General features: G+C 47.3%; 1 protein-coding gene across 5 annotated transcripts; it reads right to left on the bottom strand.

Annotated features, from left to right (window-relative positions):
- Positions 1-19665: 19665 nt before the first annotated feature.
- On the bottom strand, positions 19666-23609 carry med18 (mediator of RNA polymerase II transcription, subunit 18 homolog (yeast)). Of its 5 annotated transcripts, none has more exons than XM_038795324.1 (3): positions 23526-23609; positions 22622-22719; positions 19666-20702 (listed from the first exon to the last, which is right to left on the bottom strand). In XM_038795324.1, the coding sequence occupies exons 2-3, from the start codon at positions 22692-22694 to the stop codon at positions 20143-20145; spliced, it is 633 nt and encodes a 210-aa protein (XP_038651252.1). In that variant the 5' UTR covers positions 22695-22719; positions 23526-23609; the 3' UTR covers positions 19666-20142. The 5 variants fall into 5 exon arrangements, with proteins under 5 accessions (XP_038651252.1, XP_038651260.1, XP_038651278.1 ...); XM_038795332.1 differs by having other exon boundaries at positions 22622-22715; positions 23526-23608; XM_038795350.1 differs by lacking the exon at positions 23526-23609 and adding an exon at positions 23372-23413 and having other exon boundaries at positions 22622-22715.
- Between the last annotated feature and the right edge of the window lie 624 nt (positions 23610-24233).

The following is a 24233-nucleotide window of genomic DNA, read 5'->3' as shown; positions in this document are numbered from 1 at the left end:
AATTGGTATGATACAAAACCAGTGCATTCCCTCAATAGAGATTCAGAGGCTCCACGTAATTAACACATAAACAAACCAGGACCAACATTTGTATTGAGGCACTTCAGGTGCTGTGCATAAGGTCTTGAACATTAGACTGTTTCAATACTGTCAGTATGAAATAAACTGTAAAAGATGGTAAAGGGTAACACGGCTATAATGGACAGTAAGGAAATAGCAGACTTCTTAAATGAACAATTTTTATTCATCTTCAAAGCAAAAGAAAAGGGCAAAATACCAGTAGTGCAAGTGACTGAAACGTTAGCCAAGAGAAAAAAATATTGAATTCAAAATAAGTTAAAATAATGGAAGTGGTGAAAACAACCAGGACTTAAAACAAACGGTTTAAACCAAAAGAATAAATATTCACATTTATTTAGTTTCTTCTATAACCTCAGGATAATCAATAGTGATTTTGAGACAATGAAGAAGTTCCAAAGTTTCAAGTCACTGTTGTAATGTAAGAAACGCGATTGCCAGTTTGTACACAGCAAGATTCCACAAACAGCAATATGACAATGACCAATCTGCTTTTGTGATGTTGATTGAGAGATGATAATTGGTCAGGACACTGGGTATACCTCTTCTGCACTTCTTTGAAATTGTATTATGCAGTCTTGTATGCCCGGCTGAAAGAGACGGGACCTCTGTTTAATATCTCATCTAAAAGGCAACGCCTCCAACAGTGCAGCACTCCCTCTGTACTGCAAGTTTGGACCATTGGGCTCAAGACTCGGGCTTGAACCCACAATCTTCTATGTCATCTGAGCCATAGCTGACAAGGCTATGCGACAGGTAAAAAGGGAACTTCTAACGTTTAAAATCTTGCTGTGAGGCTACACTGGGAACATCATAAGGAGAGAGAAATCAGCGTGGTCGGTAGGAAGCTGGCAGAAACCTGGAGTGAGTTTTATTGCTTTACCACACAGTGCCCTGTGGCTCTTAGGAAGTTCTCTGAGAGTGACAGCAAACTGGCTGTCCAGGTCTGGCTTTGTTCACACTCTCGGCGGGATTTTTCTGCTGCTGCCATAGTCAATAGATTTTTTAATGGCTCGCCACATTTCTCAGCCCCGCGCGCCTACATGACCGAGCCATAAAATTCAGCCCTCTGTCTTCATTGAAACTTTGACAGCTACCACCGTTCACCCAGTCAACAGTGTTTCCTTAAATTTGTTTTTCTCCTTTGATATTACCCTTTATTGTTTCCTACAATCCCTTTGAAGTTCTCTTTTCCCAGAATTAATTAACACCTTTTTTTACTTTATGGATGCTATATTTTAAAAGTAAATTTACCCCATCTTTCCTCATGTATTTACAATTTTCCAATTGTACGTTCCCTTTTGAAATACAGCAGCCAACTTCAAACCACTTCTTTCTTTGTTTTATGTAAATTCTTATGCAAGTTCTCCTGGCAACTTTGATTCATCAACATGTGAAACCATTTGCATTGACACCTTTCTTATTGATGTTTGTCCTTTGCAAGTATTCTGCCTTTATTCCCATCAAAGCAGTCATACCATTCATTTCATTTCATTTTCAACTTGTTTTCCAGGACATATAAGATGACAGCGATATTCCAAAAACAAGAAATATTAAAACTCCTTTTTCCTGACAGTGAATGCACAGACTGTCATGGCAATTAGTGTATTGAACAATGATGTACCACTTTTGTGTCCAAAGTCATGATATTTCATAACTAGTTTTTGGGCAGAAGCAAATTAACGTGGATGCTGGAAATCTGAAAAAAACCCCAAGAAAAAGCTGGAAATACTCAGTAGGTCAGGCACCATCTGTGGGCAGAAGCAGAGTCAATGGGTGGCATGGTAGCACAGTGGTTAACACCATGGCGGCAAAGCCCAGGGTCCCAGGTTCGATTCCCGGTTTGGGTCACTGTCTGTGTGGAGTCTGCACACTCTCCTCCTGTCTGCGTGGGTTTCCTCCGGGTGCTCCGGTTTCCTCCCACAGTCCAAAGATATGCACATTAGGTGGAATGGCCATGCTAAATTGCCCTTAGTGTCCAAAAAGGCGTAGGTGAGGTTACAAGAATGGGGTCGGGATCTGGGCTTGGATGGGGTGCTCTTTCCAAGGGTCGGTGCAGACTCAATGGGCCGAAGGGCCTTCTTCTGCACTGTAAATTCTGTGAACCTTCTATGATAATGCTCAATATTTAATGTATATGACAGGGATCGAACCTGCCAGCTGGAGGGTCAGTTAGAGGCCTGTGTCACCTCCTTTCGGGAAGGACCACAGCATTAAGCATCAATCAGGGACTCATGGGGCCAGCGGTGGGCCTTCCACAGGTAAAGGACTATGAGAGTAGAAGTCCTGTCCACCCCCACCCCAAGGACAGATGGCCAACCATAGAGCAGCAACGCTTTATTGCATGCAGCATTACTGTGAAAGGGGAGGCTGCTGCTATTAATGTAACCACTAGAGGTCCAGGATCACCGATGACCCAGGCCACAAGTCAATGAGGGCAGGAGGTAGGATGGCTTCCAGGGTGGGAGTGATGGCAATGAAGCAGGGAAGATCAGAAGAAAGGGCATTAATCTACTTAAGGGCTTCAATTGGCAGACTGGTAAGGAGCCCATCCATGAGCTTTCCCTACCCAGTCTTAGAGTAAACAATAAATCACAACATTGTTTCTTCCACACAAAAGGAAATATCGTTAACTTCTCTGTAACCATCACTGTGTGCCAACCACGAGGCTTACTGGCACATTTAGCTCTCTGACTGAGCTTGTCTGAACAAATGCCAATGGCATGCACAAATAAATGGAAAGTGAAATTTAATTTGTATCCATGCTACATTTGTGGCCTCAAATCTTTTGTTAATGGTAATGGAGTTGGGCAGAAAAATTCTAGCCATGAGCAGAACCTCCCTGTTTGACCAGGAGGTTCATTTATAGGCCGTCTGTACCAGTGGTATTGTCAACTGACAGTTTCACCATTGAAAAGCATCCCCCCACCGCGTGATCGCACTTGTCTCCTGTGCATGCCGCCGTACTTCAAATTTTAACTGTAGCTACATGGGAAATGGGAAAAAGCAAGAGAGAGGAGGTGGCACCCACTTCTGGTTATACCATCAGGAATGGAAGACTATTGACAAATTCCCTTTTCCCTACATTCCCCTACAAATTCCCATTCCCGATAGTGAGGACAATCATGGAGGAGGTGCTGTTGTTTATCCTTACTTATTGTGGTCTGTGGAAGTCAAGGATCCAATTGCTGAGGGAGGAACCAAGTCCTAGGTTTTAGAGTTTGGATATGAGCTTGGCGGAGATTATGGTGTTGAAGGCAGGGCTGTAGTAAATGAATAGGATCTGACATAGGAGTCCTAGAAGTCGAGATGCTCCAGGGATGTGTGTAGGAGCAGGGAGGTCACATCTGCTGTGTACCGATTGTGGCGGTATGTGAATTGCAGTGGACCATTGCAGTCTGGAAGCATGGAATTACATTATTTGTGAGGCTTGGTGGGCTGCTGTATTTCCTACATTACAACAGTGGTTATGCTTCAAAAGTATTTAATTGGTTATAAAACACTTTTGGATGTCGTCAAAAGTGCTACATAAATGTAAGTCTTTCTCTCGTCTACATGGTGTGTACTTTAGCTGTAATAAACAGTAATTTTGGTGCATTCACTACTCATTTAGGTAACTGATTTCTAAAAACAGACGTTTGCTGGAGGAAGCTCAATTGCAGGATCCTATCCAATTGGCCAAAAAACTTGAATTATATTTACTGTGGAGCCTGGAATGTTCCATTTGTGGTTGATTTCCCTAAAATGTTACGTTAAAATATAATCAGATCCAATAAGTGGAACACAAACATCTTAATAGCTGTCATTTTCTCCTCGGTCATTTATGTTTTCCTGCACTTAAAATCCTTTTGCACTGTTAAGGTTGTTTATCCACATCTATCATGCATCTCTATTGAAGTAGGTTTGGAATTCTGAAGCCTTGCATTCCTAACATCTCAATTACTATACGCAGAGAGAGATTTTACTATGCAAACTCATTAATCTTTAGTCTACTGAGTACAGTATTTAAATAGATCTTTCAGAAGTCTAAAGGTAAATTATTAGGGTTAATGGAGACAGAAACAAAGAATTAACTTTTCAGGTTAAAGACCTTTCATCACGGAAATCCCAGTCGTAGTCTTACAAGGTCAAAGGGAATGGTGATGGGACAAGAAAAGAAACTAAGAAACAAAAGATGTGTTAGTTTAGGTGGATTGGCTATGCTAAAATTGACTTAGTGTCCAAAGATGTGTAGGTTAGGTGGAATTATGGAGATAGGGCGGAGGAGTGAGTCGAGGTGGGGTGCTCTTTCAGAGGGTCAGTGCAGATTTGATGGGCTGAATGGCCTCCTTCTGCACTGTACGGATTCTATGGATTCTATGTGCCTAGAGCAGGCATGATGCTGTCTGAAAGCAGTATCACATGATCTATCCCTGACTCTCTGCTTTCCTTCCTTGCCATCTCTGTCTCAATTTCTATGATGGGTTATTTACTAATATTCTTTATAAGCCAAAAAAACCTTAACACCCTTCCCTACACGCTAGACCCTGTAAGGGTTCCATTCCATTCTCCCAGTTTCTCTGCCTCCAACACGCATGTTCCGATGAGCAACTTCCACCCTCATGTTTCTGAGATGTCGCGGGCGGGAGTCTCCGTTCCTGAGACTAAGTATTGACGCTGGGGCACAATTCGTGGACTTTTATGACAGCAAATCTAGTGCCGAACTTGGATCAATTCAGCAACTGTTATGGGGCTAGCACCGGCGCCACATGGAACACAATCGATTCCAATGAAAAATGGTGCGAGACTCACCGGGTCCATGATTGACATTCAGGAGGCTGACAGGCTGCAGCTGCATATACACATTACAATCGGCACACACACTCCTCCCAGCCAACAAGATGGCACTGGTTGTGCTGGAGCGCGCCCATACAACTGATGGGTCAGTTGGGGCCAGAGAGCACCTGGGGGGATTGGCCTTGGGAGACACCTAGAAGTTCACAGTGGGCTATTAGCGATGTGTGCAGCGGAATGGCTGTCTTGCTGGCTGTGGCAATGGTGTTCCATGTTCGGCCACCCCGTCCCCACAGCTCACCTCCTGACCACCCCCCCCCCCCCCACCCCCCGCCCCCGCTCCTCCTCCAGCCCTGGCAGAAGCCCCTCAGCCAGCGGCACAACTGTCAGTAAACTATGGCGATGTTGGACCCTTTTCGCGCCCCTCTCTCTCTCAGCAGCCACCATGCCGGTTTCATGGGGCGAGATTCTCCCAAAACGGGAGAAATCGTAAAGCTGCCGTAAAACCCGGGCGGGTTTTACGGCAGCGCGCCCCTTCCCGACGGGGGACCGATTCTGGTCCCCGGTCGGGGCTAGCAGCCCGACGCCGTAGGCTCCGGCAAGACGGGGTTAACGAAAATCGTTAAGCCCGCTTACCGGAGTTAGCGCCGGCTGACGCGTCATATGACGTCAGCCGCGCATGCGCAGTTTGGAAGACTCCAACCCGCGCATGCGCGGGTGACGTCATCGCGTTTTTGCGCGAAACCCGCGCATGCGCGGGCCGGGTTGCCCCTCAGCCGCCCCGCGAATGGATACTGCGGGGCGGCGGAAGGACAAGTAGTGCGCGGGCATCGGGCCCGCTGCCCGCGATCGGTGCCCACCGATCGCGGGCCATGGCACCCTTGGCACGGCCGTGGTACTGCCGTGCCAATCGGTGCCATGGTTATAAAAAGCGAGTTGGTGACGCCGTTTTTACGAACGGCAAGACCAGGTGTGTTTGCCGTTCGTGAAAACGGCGGAAAGGGCTGGGACTTCGGCCCATCTAACAGCTGTGCATCGCTGCCGGCCGTAAAAAAACGGCGGCAGCGATTCGGGTCGGGACTTTGGCGGGGGGGTGGGAGAATAGCGGGAGGGCGGGAAAAATGTCGGGAAGGCCCTCCCGCTATTCTCCCACCCGTCGTGGGGGGCGGAGAATTTCGCCCATGATTTTTAAAAGCACAAGTCCATTGGAAACTCGGTCCATCGGAGGCTGAGCATCGCCAGTGCCCCGGAGAATGCTGAGTGGAGCCTGCTAATGACATGCAAACGGTGTTTACTGTACCTGTGTTAAGGACCGCATTGGTGCCGTTGTCAAGAAGATGCGATTTGGCATCAAATCTGCGCCTGTCGCGATTTTAGTGTCGGACCTATTCTCCAGCCAATCACATTTCGCAATTTAACGTCAGTCAACGGAGAATGAAAATGAAATGAAATGAAAATCACTTATTGTCACGAGTAGGCTTCAATGAAGTTACTGTGAAAAGCCCCTAGTCGCCACATTCCGGCGCCTGTCCGGGGAGGCTGCTACGGGAATCCCGCCATTCATTTTTTTCCTCAAGAGTTCCCCTAACACTGTGATGGCCGTGTATCTTATCCACCACATTTCCTCACGGTAGCATGGTGGTTAGCATCAATGCTTCACAGCTCCAGGGTCCCAGGTTCGATTCCCGGCTGGGTCACTGTCTGTGTGGAGTCTGCACGTCCTCCCCGTGTGTGCGTGGGTTTCCTCCGGGTGCTCCGGTTTCCTCCCATAGTCCAAAGATGTGCAGGTTAGGTGGATTGGCCATGCTAAATTGCCCATAGTGTAAGGTTAATGGGGGGGATTGTTGGGTTACGGGTATACGGGTTACGTGGGTTTAAGTAGGGTGATCATTGCTCGGCACAACATCGAGGGCCGAAGGGCCTGTTCTGTGCTGTACTGTTCTATGTTCTATGTTCTGTTCTTACCACTTCCCCCACCTCCCAGAACCACCCCACCAGCCTCCATATTCAACAGATAATCTTTTGCTATTTCCACCCACCTCCAGCACGGTGTCACTACCAAACACATCTTCCACTTCCCTTTCAGGATTCCAACGGGTGTATGACTACCTGCACCACTCTTCAATCACCTTCAAATCCTGATCTCTGCTGATGGCACCTTTCCATACATCCAAAGAGATGGATTAAAATTTTCCATACCTCTTCATGTATGCTTCTGAGCACCGTTGAAAATTCTTTGTAATTTAGAAATTCTGTTACCATTTTCTATCACACATAGTTTTATGTAACAGTTCCTGAATATTTTGAACACTGTTATCCCACATTAGAGACACACAACTAATCACAGCATTCTTGGAACGCATTTCGATTTCACTTTTCTTTCTGCAGTTCAGAACCTCAAGAAAAATGATTTAACATATCAGATTTTGTTGGGAACCAAAATCTGTCACAGAACTATTTTCTTCAAGACACTTGGTGAAAGGAAGCAGTATTGACATCTCCACATGCTTTCCACTCAGAACTGTGAAATAGGCTTCCTTTCCGCAGATTTTAGCATGTGTACTAAGGATGTATTTTGGAATAAAGGATATATGATGGAAGTTAGCCCAGTAATATCCTGGAGAATGAGTTCAAAACCCACAGGGGGAGATGAAAATTTGAATTCAGTTCAAAAAAACTTTAGGAATAAAAAGCTGGTATCAGTAAAAGTGACTATAAAGCTGTCAGATCGCAGCTCACTGATATTCTTTAGGGAAGAAAACCTGGTCCTCCTGACCAGGCGGGCCAAAGATGTGCAGGTGAGGTGGATTGACCATTCTAAATTGCCCTTAGTGTCCAAAAAGGTTAGGTGGGGTTACTGGGTTACGGGGATAAAGGGGATAGGATGGAGCTTAAGCAGGATGCTCCTACCAAGGGCCGGTGCATAATCGATGGGCTGAATGGCCTCCTTCTGCACTGTAAATTCTATGAACATATGTGATTCCAGTCTCAAATCAACGTGAGTCCCGAAAAGGTGAGTCAAAGGTACTCACAGCTAGGAAATGCAGCAATTAAGTCACAGCCGGGACCACCCTGAGATATCGGTTCTGTCCTGGGCTGGCTTTTATCATGGGGAATTAACGAACCCACTGTTGGGCCTCCGCCCCACAATGGGGAGCTCGTACTGCATGAGCCCCACAGGGAGATCGATCAGGTGGTCCCCATGGGTCCCGTGGGGGTTTGAACATCCCTTCCACCCAAAGTCCATAGGTCCCACTGTTGTAGGGAGTGGGGGCAGTTATCGTCTCCATTGTGCCCACGATGGCACCTCTGGCTGTAGTGGGGCTGGGTTGGGGGATGTATAACGTGTCGGGGAACGTCATTTTCGCATTGATCATCATGGAGGCCATCATGGAGGGCAGCACGGTAGCATGGTGGTTAGCATAAATGCTTCACAGCTCCAGGGTCCCAGGTTCGGTTCCCGGCTGGGTCACTGTCTGTGCGGAGTCTGCACGTCCTCCCCGTGTGTGCGCGGGTTTCCTCCGGGTGCTCCGGTTTCCTCCCACAGTCCAAAGATGTGCGGGTTAGGTGGATTGGCCATGCTAAATTGCCCGTAGTGTCCTAAAAAGTAATGTTAGGGGGTGTTGTTGGGTTACGGGTATAGGGTGGATACGTGGGTTTGAGTAGGGTGATCATTGCTCGGCACAACATTGAGGGCCGAAGGGCCTGTTCTGTGCTGTACTGTTCTATGTTCTATGTTCTATCGGCAACCGTTCCCTTACGAGGCCCTGGAAAATTCTGATGTCTGAAAACTCGGATGTCTGAGTCTCCATGTCGGATCCTGAATCCTCCACTCCACGCACCTCGGTGAGGTGGCCCCCAGGGGGTGATGACCCGAGGCCCCATTGTGCCTGGCCAGCGGAGATGGAAGACAGTTCTCCCGGTGGTGTTTGTCCTGACGCTGGGTCCCTTTTCTAGAGGTGGTCTAGGTGCTTCCACACCATCCTTTTTCGTGTCTTTATCGAGTATGACACCAGTCCAGTCTGTTTCACCATGGTCCCTGGAGTCCACTGGGCACCGTATCCAAAGTTTTGGAAGTATACTGCGTCCCCAGTCAGAAATGTCAGGGAACGTTAGGCTAACGCGAGTTCTGAGACTATGGCCCATCAACAGTTCAGCCAATGCCACTCGGGTTAAACATGTGGTGTGTTCCGGTAGCTGAACAAAAGGAGCTGAACAAAAGGAGCGCCAGCCTCGTCTCTACAAATCCCGTGGCCCGTTTCCTCATGTCCTTCTTGAAAGTCTACACTGCTCGTTCAGCCAGACCAGGGGTGGTATGGGGCCATCCGGATGTGCTTCACCCCATTTGTCATCATGAAGCGTGCAAACTTCTTGTTTGTGAATGGGGTACCGTTGTCCATGACTAATACGTCTGGGATGCCATGCGTACTGAATAAGAGTAGTAGCTTCTCGACGGTGGCCTTTAAAGTGGTGGATGGCATTTTATGGACGTCTAGGCATTTGGAATGTCTGTTATCAAGAACATTTAGCCTGGAAAAGGTCTGGCAAATTCCGCATGTAGGCGCCCCCAAGACCAGCCAGCGTTCCCAAGGGTGGAGTGGTGCAGCGGGAGCTTCTGGTGCTCTTGGCACATGGTGTATTGTTGGGCCAGTCACTCAATCTCGCCATGCAGGCCTGGCCACCATATGTAGCTTCTGGCTAGCATTTTCATCTTTCACACCCCTGGGTGTCCATTGTGTAGATCTTGGAGTATGGCATGTCTGCCCTGACTTGGAATCACAACGCGAGCTCCCCACAGGGGGATGCCGTATTCCAGGCTGAGCTCTTTCTACTTGGTCTCAAAAGCCTGCAGCTTCTACGGCAATTTTCCCTGCTGACCCCCGTGTAAGACAAAATTGGCGTAACTTTGCCAATGCTTGGTCCTTCTGTGTCCAATTACGTATTTGTGTGGTGGTGACCGGTAAGGTATCCATACAATTTAAGATTGATACAACCTTGCCAGTTCTTGGTGGAGATGGGGGGCGTATTGGCAATGGGAGCTAGCTTAGAGCATCTGCATTTATGATCTGCATGCCTGGGTGATGATCAAACATGTACTTGTAAGCCACGAACAATAGGCCCCATCGCTGCATCCAGACAGATGCTATTGCGGAATCACCTTGTCCTCTTTAAACAATCTAAGCAATGGTTTCTGGTCCATTATGATGGTGAATCAATGCCGGTATTTGGCGTAGGGGTTTGGTTGATTGTTCGCACCTTCTCCTCTACTGGATGCAGGCCATCTCAGTCAACATGATACCTTAAATACGTGACCTCTTTGGCATAGAACAACCACTTTCCTCTCAAGGCAGACGCCTGTCTCGGACTTCTTCCAAGTTGCTCAGGTGCTCCTTTTCAGTGGCTCCATTGACCAGGACGTCATCCAAGTAGACCGCCATTCGCGGGTGTCTTCGGATGATGTTCTCCATGACTCTCTGGAAAATAGCACAAACCGATGGCACTCTGAATGGCAATCCTATTTATGGAGGCCTCTGTGGCTATTAATGGTCACAGAATTTCTGGAAACCACATCTAGCTCCAATTGGAGGTAGGTGTGACTCATATTGAATTTAGAAAAAAAGTGTCCTCCAGCCAACTCTGTGTAGAGGTTGTAAGGGCGCCTCCTGTTTGTTCCCTGTTCATTACCTTATTTCTCCTTTCTTTTATTTTTGCTATTACCTTGGCAGCAGAGTGGTGCAGTGGTTAGCACTGCTGTCTCACAGCGCTGAGGATCCAGGTTCTATCCCGGCCCTGGGTCACTGTCTGTGTGGAGTTCACACATTCTCCCCCTGTCTGTGTGGGTCTCACCCCCACAACCGAAAGATGCACAGTCTAGGTGGTTTGGCCACACTAAACTGCCCCTTAATTGGAAAAAAAATAATTGGGTACTCTAAATTTAAATTTTTTTTTTGCTATTACCATTTTTGATTCTGGGATGAGTAATGGGCCTGTGACTTTAATGGAGCCTGTATCTTTAACTCAAGCAGAAGCAATGGCCTGTATCTTTAAATCATATAGGAGGAATCCGGAAGGCATCAGTGATGACCCGCTTTGATTGACTTGGCTGGGGGCCAATAAATTGGCTCAAATGTTTGTGCCCTGCCTGGTGGCCAGTGGTGATTGGTTCTGGTCTCACTGGCATGTTTCTCAGTGTGCCAAGGCTGAAGTTCATTTCACTTTTCGATTATGCAAGCTGGATAGAATAATCTAACCAACTCACTCCAGGAATATCCAGTTAATTTTTACCGAAAGGCCATTGTGAGAATCTGATAACTCTCTCTATCTAAATAATGCTGATGTGAAGTACAATCCATGAACTGATCACTCTGAGCAGGCTAACGTGCACTAAAGGACTCATCATCTGAAGCAAGGACTCATCTTTTCACCTTAATCCTTATTATTGTTCCACCTTCCCCCCTTCTGTGTTTGTCTGTCTTGTGTGTGTGGTAGAGGGTGGGGACACTTAAAGGGGAGTCAGGAACTAGCTCGACTTAAGCAGCTGTGTTTACTGTTTATGTCATATTAATTCTGGTTATAAATAATGACTAATTGTGTTTCAATTTACAAACCTGGTGACATATTATCGGGCAGCAAAGGGCCAAAGATTTGGGGTTTTTAAATAAGAGTTATTGGTTAATTCACTTGTGTTGTGACTGTGGAATGAGTGGGGCTGGAATTGACTGCTCACTTCCCCAGGGTGTCATAACATATATTGAGGGCTCATCAGGGATATTGGGAATGGCAGACAGAAAATTTGGATTACAGCATAAATTTAAAAAGACACTGTCAGCAGGATTCTCTGTACCTGAGACAGGGGGCAGGATTCTGTGATCCTGAGGCTAAGTGTTGATGCGATTCTCAACGGCGTCAACACAGCCTCAGGATCAGCAATTCTGGCCCCTACAGTGGCTTCCTTAAACTTGCCGGCCCCGCGCAACATGGCGCAGGGCTACAGGGGCTGGCGCGGAAGAAAGGAGGCCCCCAGCCAGAGAGGCCAGCCTGCCGATTGGTGGGCAAGGCCACATCAGAGGCCCCCTCGGGGTCGGACACCCCCTCCCTCCCAACCCTTCCACGCCGAGTTCCCACCAGCTGACAGCATTGTGTGGACGGCGCCGGCGGGTCTCAGCTTTTTTACGACGGGCGCTCGGCCCATCCCGGACGCAGAATCAGCGGGCCGGCTGCGTAGAGCGGCCCCCAACCAGCACCGTGTCAACTACGCCGGAGCGAATGGCACAGCGGAGAATCGCGTGTCGGCATTGGGGCGGTGTGGTGCAATTCGCGCTGGTCGCGGGGATTCTCCAGCCCGGCCCCGGGCTGAGAGAATTCTGCCCGAGTGTTGACGCTGATGCAGGATTCGTGGAGTTCCACACCAGCAAAACTGCCGCCGCACCTAGACCGATTCAGCTACTGTTAAGGGGCTAGCACCGGCACCACGTGGAACACAATTGATTCCAATGAGAAACGGTTTGGGATTCGCCGGTTTCACGATTGCAACTCAGAAGGCTGACAAGCTGCAGCTGCAAATACACACTGCACTCCCTACATACAGTATCCGAACAAACCAGATCGCATCAAGGAGAGCGGCACCCCGTTTCACAGATGGCAAGCTGAAGATCATCTTTGAAGCAATTGAGGAGAGACGGCTGACCCTGTACCCCAGACTGGGAAGCAGGATGCCAGCTGCCGCTTTCCGCCATGCATGGACGCAGGTAGAAGAGACGGTCAGCACCGAGAGTAAGACCATCTTGACCAGCTAGCAGTGCCGTAAAAAACTGCACTACCTCCTCAGGGCAGCCAGGATGAGTAGGCAGCACTGTGCCCCTGGCATTAACCCCGCCCCACACACCCATAATCCAACACACCCCACCCAGAGGGTGGCCGAACTGCCAGCCTGCCCCACCTCAGCACCTATCCCCTGGGCTGCAGGCGTCGGACTGTCTAACAGTCATTTTCTGCCCCCCCCACCCCCACCTCACCCCCACACCATCCTCGCCACCCTTGCCCACTCCCTCATCCTCACCCCCACACCTTCACATCCACACTGCCCTCACCCTCACCTCCACCACTCCCCATCCCACGGTCTAATCATGCGTCTTGTCTTATGTCTTGCAGGACCTGCTGGTGATGGGGCGGCCCATCCTGTGTCCCCCTACCCAGCCAGTGACACAGCTGGAGTCTCCCCCCCCCCCCCCCCCCCCCCCCCACTGAGCTAAGCAGTGACGAGGAGAGCAGCTCGGACAGCAGCCCTTGACCCGGGACTCGGAACACTCCAGAGCTCAAGTTCTATGTTGACACAGGAATCCTATCATAGCTGTCTCCAATACCCTCCACCATCCCTCACCTCGGTTGGGCACTTTAGTGAAGAGGACACTATCTGGTGCGCACCACACAGCTGCTCCGGTACATCAGGTGGAGGTAGGAACTCCCGAGGGGGTTGACGGCTGGACGGCGGGCCGGCCCCAGGGACTAGTTGCCATCCAGATGGGTTTCGGACTTCTGAAACTGACAGTCCCATCAATTGTGCAGATGCAGGATCAGAGCCAGGATCAACCACATGAGAGGTTGTCGGCGAGCATCCAGCAACTGCACTTCATGCAACCGCATGCAGGAGCTGACTGTGCATGCCACCCAGGCCAAAAGCATGTCCAAGGTCTGGGGCAATCTGTGCAGGCACTGGCCAGGGTCATCGGGCACCCCGAGGGAGGAAGAGATGATGTGGCACTACAAATAAGTGGGAAGTTGCCAGAAAGTAGAGGCGAGCTTAATCCTAGTAACCAACCCAATGGCAAAATGTTTAAATTTATAAAGGCCCTCCCAAATTCAATGAGAAGGAGGTAGAAACCTTTTTTAGGGCTTTTGAGAAAATAGCGACCCAAATGAAGTGGCCTCGAAAAAAGTGGACGTTACCCATGCAGAGTAAATTGGTGGAGTGGGCACAGGATGTTTATGCATCCTAGTCAGAACAGGAGTCGAAGAATAACGATGTGGTAAGAAAGGCTATTCTGGAAGCATTTCAATTGGTTCCTAAAGCATGTTGGCAAAAGTTTGGGAATATAAGAGAGACAGACATATACAGAATTTGAGAGTGAAGCAGAACAATTTTGATTGGTGGGTACAAGCATTGGGGGTTAAAACTACCTATGAGGCTCTAAGAGAGGTCATTCTCTTAGAGGTATTTCTGAAATTCCCTACCTCCTACAGTAAGAACCCATGTTGAAGATCAGAGGGTGAAGACTGCTAAACATGAGCAATTATGAGCTAATCCACAAATTTAAACCTTTGTTCCATTACCCACACAATTTTGAAAAGGTTAGGAAGTGGGAGAGCAAAAGGATGGCAGGTAGCCAAGGTAAAGGATAGATGGGAATGCTCCGAGATCACCTCAGACCAGGAGGAAGGTACTGAGGGTGGAGGTGAGCCCTGGAAGGCTAGGAGTTACCACTGTAGCAAGGTGGAACACATTCATTCAGCATGTTGGAAGTTGCAAGGAACGCCCTTGGGACATGTGGGAGTTCATTTGGAGGACTCTGAAAAGGGAACAAAAGTAAAGAACACTACAGGGCAGACTGGAGCTTTGACTAGATTTAGGAGACCTGAGGTAAACAATGCTGTAGATGTGAGGAATGAAGTAGGTGAGAGATATGCCAGGTTTGTGTCTAAGGGAAGATCACGCCATTTTCATCAGCTGATGTAGCCAAACCCAAAACTATTTTAAGGGACACAGGGGCTATTCAAACTCTCGTACTGGAGAAAGATTTGTTTTCCCTCCAGAGAGCTCAATGAAAGCGGAGAGATTAGTAAGGGGATAGATGGAGATTCTATCCCAGTTCCATTGCAAAAGTACAATTGGAGTGGGATTTAATTTCAGGTCTTGTACTTGTCAGAGTGGTTCAGGAATTTCCAGTGGAAGGAGTAGACTTACGTTTGGAGAATGATGTGGCAGGAATGAAGGTTGTGACGCAGAACCACCATCAGACACCCCCGTAATCAAAATTTCCCAAATCTAAATAAGGGTGTAAATGGGGGATCTTTAATGGATCTTTACCAGTCACATTCACAATCAACTTTCAATAATCTGCAAAGAGCTCCAAGACGCAATTAAATTTTTGATTTGCATGTCTGGTGCGAACACCAAAGTACAACCCAGATATCCATATCAATGTATCGAAAGAGTGTCAAATATTAGATACAATAAGCATAGTAGAAGAGGAAGTACTGAAGGGACTGGCATCCATAAACGTGCATAAATCACCAGGGCCAGATAGGTTGTATCTCAAGTTGTTGAAGGAAGCTTGGGAGGAAATAGCAGATGCTCCGAGAATCATTATATAATCCTTACTCGATATAGGTGAAGTACCAGAGAATTGGAGGTCTGCGAAAGTTGCACCATTATTTAAAAAGGGTGCAAGGGGCAAGCCAGAAAATTATAGGCCAGTCAGTCTGACTTCAATGGTGAGCACATTATTGGAAACAATTTTAAGAAATGGGATAAACTATCACTCAGAAGTGTGCAAATTGGTCAAAGGTTTTGTTCAGGGAAGATTGTGCCTTACTATATTAATAGAATTTTTTGAGGAAGTAATAGGTATTGATCAGAATAATGTGGTGGATAATAATAATCTTTATTAGTATCAAAAGTAGGCTTATGTTAACATTGCAATGAAGTTACTGTGAAAATCCTCTAGTGGCCACACTCCGGCGCCTGTTCGGGTACAGTGAGGGTAAATTCAGAATGTCCAATTCACCTAACAAACACTTTCAGGAATTGTGGGAGGAAACTGGAATACCGGAGGAGAAACATGCAGACACGGGGAAAACGTGCAGACTCCACACAGACAGTGACCCAAGTTGGGAATTAAACCCGTGTCCCTGGTACTGTGAAGCAACAGTGCTGCCCACAGATGTTGCCTACATGGATTTCAGTAAGGCATTTGACAAGGTCCCCTACGGCAGACTGGTCAGAAAAATGAAATCTTGGGGAATACAGAGGAAGGTTGCAGGTTGAACACAAAATTGACTCAGTGACAGGAAACAAATGGCCGATGAATGTTTCTGCGAATGGAGAGCAGTTTCCAGTGGTGTTCCACAGGCCTGTGTAGGGTCCTTGCTGTTTGCTGTATGTTTGACTCCAGAATGTTATCGATGGTTTGCTTGAGTGGGCAGAAAAGAGACAATCAATCGGGAAATATGTGAGGTAATGCATTTGGGGAGATCAAACAAAGCAACGGAATACTAAATAAATGATATTGAGGAAGTGAGAGACTTGGAGTGCATGCTCACAGGTCCCAAAGGTGACAGGGCAGGTAGTAAGGTGGTCACAAAAGTATATGTAATGTTTTTCTTTATTGGGTAAGGTATTGAATACAAAAGCAGGGATGTATTGATGGAACTGTATAAAACTCTGGTTAGGCCACAGCTGGTCACAGAACAGGAAGGACATAATTGCTCTGTAGAGAGTGCAGAGATTTACAAGAATGTTACCAGGGCTTGAAAATTGCAGCTGTGAGGAGATTGGATACACAAGAGTTGGTTTCCTGAATGGGTGGTTGAGGGGTGAGCTAATGGAGGTGCACAAAATTGAGGGGCATAATAATAATCTTTATTAGTGTTACAAGTTAGGGGCAGCAGGGTAGCATGGTGGTTAGCATAAATGCTTCACAGGTCCAGGGTCCCAGGTTCGATTCCCGGCTGGGTCGCTGTCTGTGTGGAGTCTGCACGTCCTCCCCCTGTGTGCGTGGGTTTTCTCCGGGTGCTCCGGTTTCCTCCCACAGTCCAAAGATGTGCGGGTTAGGTGGATTGGCCATGCTAAATTGCCCGTAGTGTCCTAATAAAAGTAAGGTTAAGGGGGGGGGGGGGGGGGGGGGGGGGGGTTGTTGGGTTACGGGTATAGGGTGGATACGTGGGTTTGAGTAGGGTGATCATGGCTCGGCACAACATTGAGGGCCGAAGGGCCTGTTCTGTGCTGTACTGTTCTATATATATAAGTAGGCTTACATTAACAATGCAATGAAAACTGGGAAAAGACGCTAGTCGCCACACTCCGGCGCTTGTTCAAGTACACTGTGGGAGAATTCAGAATGTCCAATTCACCCAACAGCATGTCTCTCGGGACTTGTGGGAGGAAACCGGAGCACCCGGGAGGAAACCCACGCAGACACGGGGAGAATGTGCAGACTCCGCACATACAGTGACCCAAGTCGCGAGTCACACCCGGGTCTCTGGTGCTTTTAAGCAACAGTGCTAACCACTGTGCCACCATGCGCATAGAAAGGAGACTTGTTTCCCCTAGCTGAGGGCTCAATTACCAGGGGGCATAAATTTAAGGTGATTGATAGAAGGATTAGAGGGTACATAAGCAAAAGCTTTTTCACCCAGATCATGGTGGGTTTATGGAATTGACAGCTCACTGTCCGTGGTGGGAGTTTGCACATTCTACCCATGTTTGCGTGGATCTCACCCCCACATGCAAAGATGTGCAGGCTAGGTAGAATTAGCCATGCTAAATTGCCCCTTAATTGGGAAAAAAAAAAGAATTGGGCACTCTAAATTTATTTTTTAAAAGCTCATCTGTCATTGAACTCCATAGCACATTTTCTTTGCACCTTTACATATTTCTTTTTCTTTTTACGTTTAGCCTACCCAATTCTTTTTCAGAGGAATGATGCAGGCGTGATGGGCCAAATAGTCTGCTTCTGCACTGTAAAGATTCTGCTACTGATTTTAAGTCTCCTCTTTATTTTGCTAGTCTGGTGGGCTGGTTCCCATTATAAACCACCAGTGGGTGTTTGGATCAGTATCAAGAAGCGCTACGCCCAAGGCCGGGTCCACCGCTTTCCCGCCAGCTAAGCTCCGCAGGCTTTCTGGTTTTGTCGAGGGATTGCCCCCTGTAACCTTCTTGCCATCAAGCTTCTTCATAGATTTTGACATATTTTCGCTGGCAAATTCCTTATTCCATATGAAGGGCCGGTTTTGGTAACCAAAATCCCCAGGAACCGGGTTAAAAAGTCCAAAGAACAAAGGCCATAGCAGGAGCTACCTTATGTGCAACCATCTACAACCAGTCGCCACCGGATGTCAGCAATCTTGCATTTAACAATAGAGATTTGTATTTGTGTCGCACTTTACTGCAACAACATATTTCAAGATGTTTCAGAGGGGTGTAGCCAAAAACGAATTAACATTTCACAGGCTGGTAAAGACAGTTTGAAGCCTACAAATCAACCTTGCTTGACGGCTTCAAAGGAAGCTATCATTTAATGAGCTCATTCAAAATGTTGAAGCCAGGTTGAGTATATGTTACAATTTCATACACCCTGTCCCTAAAGCCATGTATTCACTCGCTGTTCAGGCTGATGTGACAACAAGGAACCTTTGACAGAAACCTCAAGAAAATGTTTAATTGTTTTCAACTTTATAGCTAAAATTTTACAGAAATTCTATAATGAGAAGTTATTATTTGAAATAGTCACAAACTGGCCTTGTTTTATTGGTCCTGTTCAACCTGGAAGATTTTGCATTGAAAAACTATTGACTGGTCCATGGTTTAAAACCAAAAAATGCTGGAAACACTCAGCAGACCAGGCAGCATTTTCAGAGAGACAAATTCAGTTTGTGACGTTTCAAGAGAATTTTCACGATGCTGTCACTACTTTTAGTTTAAAGCTGAATCCGGAGAACTCTGAAAATGATTGCTTGGCTTACAGAAAGAGGCCGTGTAATATTAACTCATTGACAAGTGTGGAAATGTGAATTGCTCCCTCCTGGAAATGGTTGACACTTGGCTGTGGATTGTTTTATGGCTGCCTTTGTCCCCTAACCAAATTGGACCATCTAGCTGAATTGCTGACCCCTTATGTTGGACATCATAAAGGCCATCTACTTCCTCCCACGTAACATGGCTCTCCTCACGCACTGACTCAGTACCTTTGCTGTTGCAACAACCTTTCATGCCATTGTCATTCCCAGACCAAATATTCTAATGTTCTCACCCTCCACACTTTGTAGAAGTAAGCTCTCGCAAAGCTCTGCTACCAGTATAATAAGCTACACCAATCCTGCACTTTGATTACCTTTGCTTCCCTACATTGGTTCCCGTCCCCAGCACTGACAATTGAAAATTCTCGCTGCTGTGTTAAGTCACTTCACAGCATCAGCCTTGCTCATCCCTGGCGCCTCCTCCAAGCCTGCAAGCTGCCATCCAGAACTCTGCTGCTCCCACTTTGGCCTCTTGTGCGTTTTCCATCTCTTTACCCCACCATTGGCAATGTTATCTCAGTCAGTAGGGCTGCATGGTGGCCCAGTGGTTAGCACTGCTGCCTCACAGTTCCAGGGACCTGGGTTCAATTCCAACCTCTGGTGACTGTGTGGGTTTCCTCCGGGTGCTCAGGTTTCCTCCCACAGTCCAAAAAGGAGCAGGTTAGGTGATTTGGCCATGCTAAATTGCCCCAGAGTATGCAAAAGGTTAGGTGGGGTTACTGAGACACAGGGATAGGGCGGAAATGTGGGCTTAAGTAGGGTTTTCTTTCACAAGGGCCTGTGTAGACTCAATGGGCCGAATGGCCTCCTTCTGCACGGTTTGGATTCAAAACAAAGCCATCAATTAACTATCACAGTACTGGGGGAACAAAAGAGCAGAAAAACCAGGTTCTGCACTAACACTGCATTGCTGCTCAGTCTGTTAGCAGAGCTGCTTCACTGGGACCTTTAGTGTATAAAGCAAATGTGGTAACCATGACAGAAACAGTGCCTCATTCACTGGATGCTGAACCAGAGGAAGGATATTGTTAGTGGTTTAATAATTAAGTATGAATTGCATTCAGGTGATGGGCATTAACTGAGGATTCACCTGTACCTCTATACATAGGAGCAGATGCCTCTTTAAGGAGCTTTCCACAGTTAATTAGCTTATTTTAGCTGTTACTCAAAAGAGTATATATAGGAGCAGAGCAAAAATTGGGTTACTTGGGTTGGAGGTGCAAGCTTGTAATGTATATCATTGTAAATGAAAAGATTACAAAGTGCGTAAAAATTAGGCTCAAATTCCAGCCTTCTCCTCCTGGCTTTCTTGAATAGAACAGTTATTATCCATGTACAAGACAAATTTTACTATTATTCAAAATATTTCCAATTTGAGAAAGCAGACACATGCAGAACTCAGTATGTGCAGTGCTTAATCCCTAAAACCTTCCAACTCTCTCCCCCCTCCCCCCACCTCCCAACCCCCCCTCCCAGACATACTTCACAGATTTTTCCCTACACCTGATGTAATCTCTTCGGGTCAATTTTTTCTAGATGAACTAAAGGCTTCAGTTGTTCTGAAAAACTTTTCATGTCATCTGACACTGCATCCTGGCCAGGAGGTGCCACTACATGCAGCTCTACGAGGTACGACAATGATAGCGGCTCAATGTTATCAATGTTACCAGGGAGCAGAATCCGAAAGATCTTGGACACCACAATCTTCATAATCCCTTTGCGGAAGACATGTCCCTTTACCACAAACTCATGGTCCATGCGGAAACCCATCTCTATCAGAAAGTCGCTTAGGTTGTCAGATGTGGCAATGTCCACACAATTTCGCACCAGTGCGGATCGGTTTTTGTCTCCAATTTCAGGCTGCCCAAGGTAGCGGAGGTGCCATGGCATGCCAGGCTTGTCCATGGCACGTCGGGCCCTTAAAATGAATGGACTTCCCTGCTGGGCTTTTAGCAGAAAAACCAGCTCATGATCCATAAAGGTTTCTGGCTCCATATTATCACAAAGACCACGCAGTCGATGAAGAAGACTTTCCAGACTCTGGTCCAACACGCTCCCTGTGGAATCAGAATCATTGAATAATGAAGATTTTAACAAAATGAGAATACAGACGAAAAAAGACCAGCTTTATAATAGTTTGACATTTTCCACAATGAAACCATTATTGTTGAAATTATAACCTTAATATAACCAACAGACGCTTGGCAGTACAAAACTTCAATATTCCTGAATAGAGAAATGTTGATGAAGTTTTTCATCATCAGGACAAATGACAGAAAGCCAAATTTCAAACGATCACAACAATTTATACAACAGGAGATCTTTTTACTCCATCCTCTTCTCCTGTAGAATAGATTGTTGTGCTTTTGTTACTTTTTTTGGAAAATTTTCTTTTAAAAACAAAGATCAGAACAGAACTAATGACTCAGTAGGACTACACCAGAACATTTTTGCACAGCAAGATCCCAGCTCTGTCTTCAGTTGAGGCAGTACCAAGGATGCTAGAATTGACCACAAACCCAGTTAAGGGTTCCCACTCTAGCTCACTTTCCAGGGGACCTCAGCTGGGAGGCAAGGGCAGAAACATGTTAGGCTGTTACTGGAAGATATAAGAACACAAGAACTAGGAGTAGGAGTAGGCCATCTGGCCCCTCGAGCCTGCTCCGCCATTCAATGAGATCATGGCTGATCTTTTGTGGACTCAGCTCCACTTTCCGGCCCGAACACCATAACCCTTAATCCCTTTATTCTTCAAAAAATTATCTATCTTTATCTTAAAAACATTTAATGAAGGAGCCTCTACTGCTTCACTGGGCAAGGAATTCCATAGATCCACAACCCTTTGGGTGAAGAAGTTCCTCCTAAACTCAGTCCTCAATCTACTTCCCCTTATTTTGAGGCTATGCTCCCGAGTTCTGCTTTCACCCGCCAGCGGAAGCAACTTGCTCGCATCTATCCTATCTATTCCCTTCATAATTTTATATGTTACTATATCCTTCTATATGTTACTATATCTTCATCCTTCTAGTACAGTCCCAGTCTACTCAACCTCTCCTCGTAATCCAACCCCTTCAGCTCTGGGATTAACCTAGTGAATCTCCTCTGCACATCCTCCAGTGCCAGTACGTCATTTCTCAAGTAAGGAGACCAAAACTGAACACAATACTCCAGGTGTGGCCTCACTAACACCTTATACAATTGCAGCACAACCTCCCTAGTCTTAAACTCCATCCCTCTAGCAATGAAGGACAAAATTCCATTTGCCTTCTTAATCACCTGTTGCACCTGTAAACCAACTTTTTGCGACTCATGCACTAGCACACCCAGGTCTCTCTGCACAGCAGCATGCTTTAATATTTTATCATTTAAATAATAATCCCGTTTGCTGTTATTCCTACCAAAATGGATAACCTCACATTTGTCAACATTGTATTCCATCTGCCAGACCCTAGCCCATTCACTTAACCTATCCAAAACCCTCTGCACCCCTTCCAGTATCCACTGCAGTTTTCGCTTTGCCACTTATCTTAGTGTCGTCTGCAAACTTGGACACATTGCCCTCGGTCCCCAACTCCAAATCATCTAAGTAAATTGTGAACAATTGTGGACCCAACACTGATCCCTGAGGGACACCATTAGCTACTATTGCCAACCAGAGAAACACCCATTAATCCCCACATCTTTACAACCATGTCTTCAGGTTAAATAAAGGGAAGAAAACTAATCGAGTAATGACAAAATATAGAACCTATTACTCTGCCCAAAAAGGTGAACCATCTCATTTATATTGCAACCCACTTCAGACTATCTGCAGTTCGCCATCATTATACACTTAAGAGACAAGCTATAAATTATTATCCAAAGGGTGGCAAGACTGACTGGGATGAATGTTTACTATACTTGCCAGCCACTCAAAGTCCGATCTTTATTTACTTAAACCATTTCATAACAAAATTAATAGGGCCATATTTCATACCTTGCAGAATATATTCCATCATATTGATGGTTCCACCTATGATGGGTAGCACGGTCACTGGAGGGGCCTCCATTTTGGCAAGTATCCGGCAAACCTAACTTGAAAAAAGAAACTTGTGTCAAGTATTACGATCCCAGATCAGACCTCCAACATTTGCCAAACAGAATTCCAATTTAGCCTTATATTTGCATCCCAGGGCGATCCTAGAGGGATAAGCAATTTTGACAGAGGGCATCAATACCCAACATTAGGTTTGTCAACCATTGGGCACATTTATTTAAACGTTTAACCTATTTTCATGTCAGGCACTTTAGAATAAGAGCAGCCTAGGGTACACAAATATATTTGCTGAGATTTCCTGAATAATTCAGATGGGAATAAAGGCAGTACAGTAGCACAGTGGTTAGCAGTGTTGCTTCACAGCACAGACACAGTCTCGGGTTCAATTCCTGGCTTGGGTCACTATCTGTGCAGAGTCTGCACGTTCTCCCCATGTCGGCATGGGTTTCCTCCGGATGCTTCGATTTCCTCCCACAAGTCCCAGAAGAGGTGCTTTTAGGTGAATTGAACATTCTGAATTCTCCCTCCGTGTATCCGAACGGGCACCGGAATGTGGCGACAGGGGCTTTTCACAATAACTTCATTGCAAGGTTAATGTAAACCTACTTATGACAATAAAAGATTATTATGAGATTCTCTTTGACCAGAACCAAACAGAGACTAAGGTAGCTCCCGGACTGAGAGCACAACCTGGGTCCACTCCGCCTCAACCAGGGTCCACTCCGCCTCAACCAGGGTCCACTCCCACCCTACCCCTCCACCAAATCAAGCCTCCTCTCCCCAACCAACCTCCCTCCCTTCCCTCCCTCTCCATCCACCCCTCATCCCGTCTCATCTCACTCACCCTCCGCCCCCTGCAGCCGGAACGGACCGCAGATACACCGGAAATCACCCGCGTGCAGCCGCCAAAACCGTCCGACCCGAAACTGAAGGGGGCGGGGCTGCGGCCCGAAACTGAAGGGGGCGGGGCTGCGGCCCGAAACTGAAGGGGGCGGGGCTGCGGCCCGAAACTGAAGGGGGCGGGGCTGCGGCCCGAAACTGAAGGGGGCGGGGCTGCGGCCCGAAACTGAAGGGGGCGGGGCTGCGGCCCGAAACTGAAGGGGGCGGGGCTGCGGCCCGAAACTGAAGGGGGCGGGGCTGCGGCCCGAAACTGAAGGGGGCGGGGCTGCGGCCCGCCCCCGCCCCCACCTCGAGCCCCGTCCCCGCCCCTACCCCGAGCCCCGCCCCCGCCCCTACCCCGAGCCCCGCCCACATCCCACCCCGAGGCTGACTCTGAACCTCCTCACTCACTGAGGTTCTCGGGCTGAGCTGCCGAGGTGATTGTGGATCCGCTGCAGATGTGCAAAGCAGAATCGGTGGCAGCTGCTCTGGCGGGTCCGCCATGTGAAACCGGCGAGTGGAGTCCGGAGGTTCCATGTCCAGAGTTGGCCTTTGCTGTTGGACACCAGAAACTTTACACCTTCTGTCTCCCATCCATCCGAAACGTGAGAGGCTGCTGTTAGGATTTATATTGTGCCAACTCCTCACCCCCAGCCTGACAGCTTTTAAACTG

This window comes from Scyliorhinus canicula, chromosome 1, assembly GCF_902713615.1.
Source record: "Scyliorhinus canicula chromosome 1, sScyCan1.1, whole genome shotgun sequence".
NCBI lineage: Eukaryota > Metazoa > Chordata > Chondrichthyes > Carcharhiniformes > Scyliorhinidae > Scyliorhinus > Scyliorhinus canicula.
The sequence above is the reverse complement of the archived record's forward strand: the minus strand, read 5'-3'. Positions and strand labels throughout refer to the sequence as shown.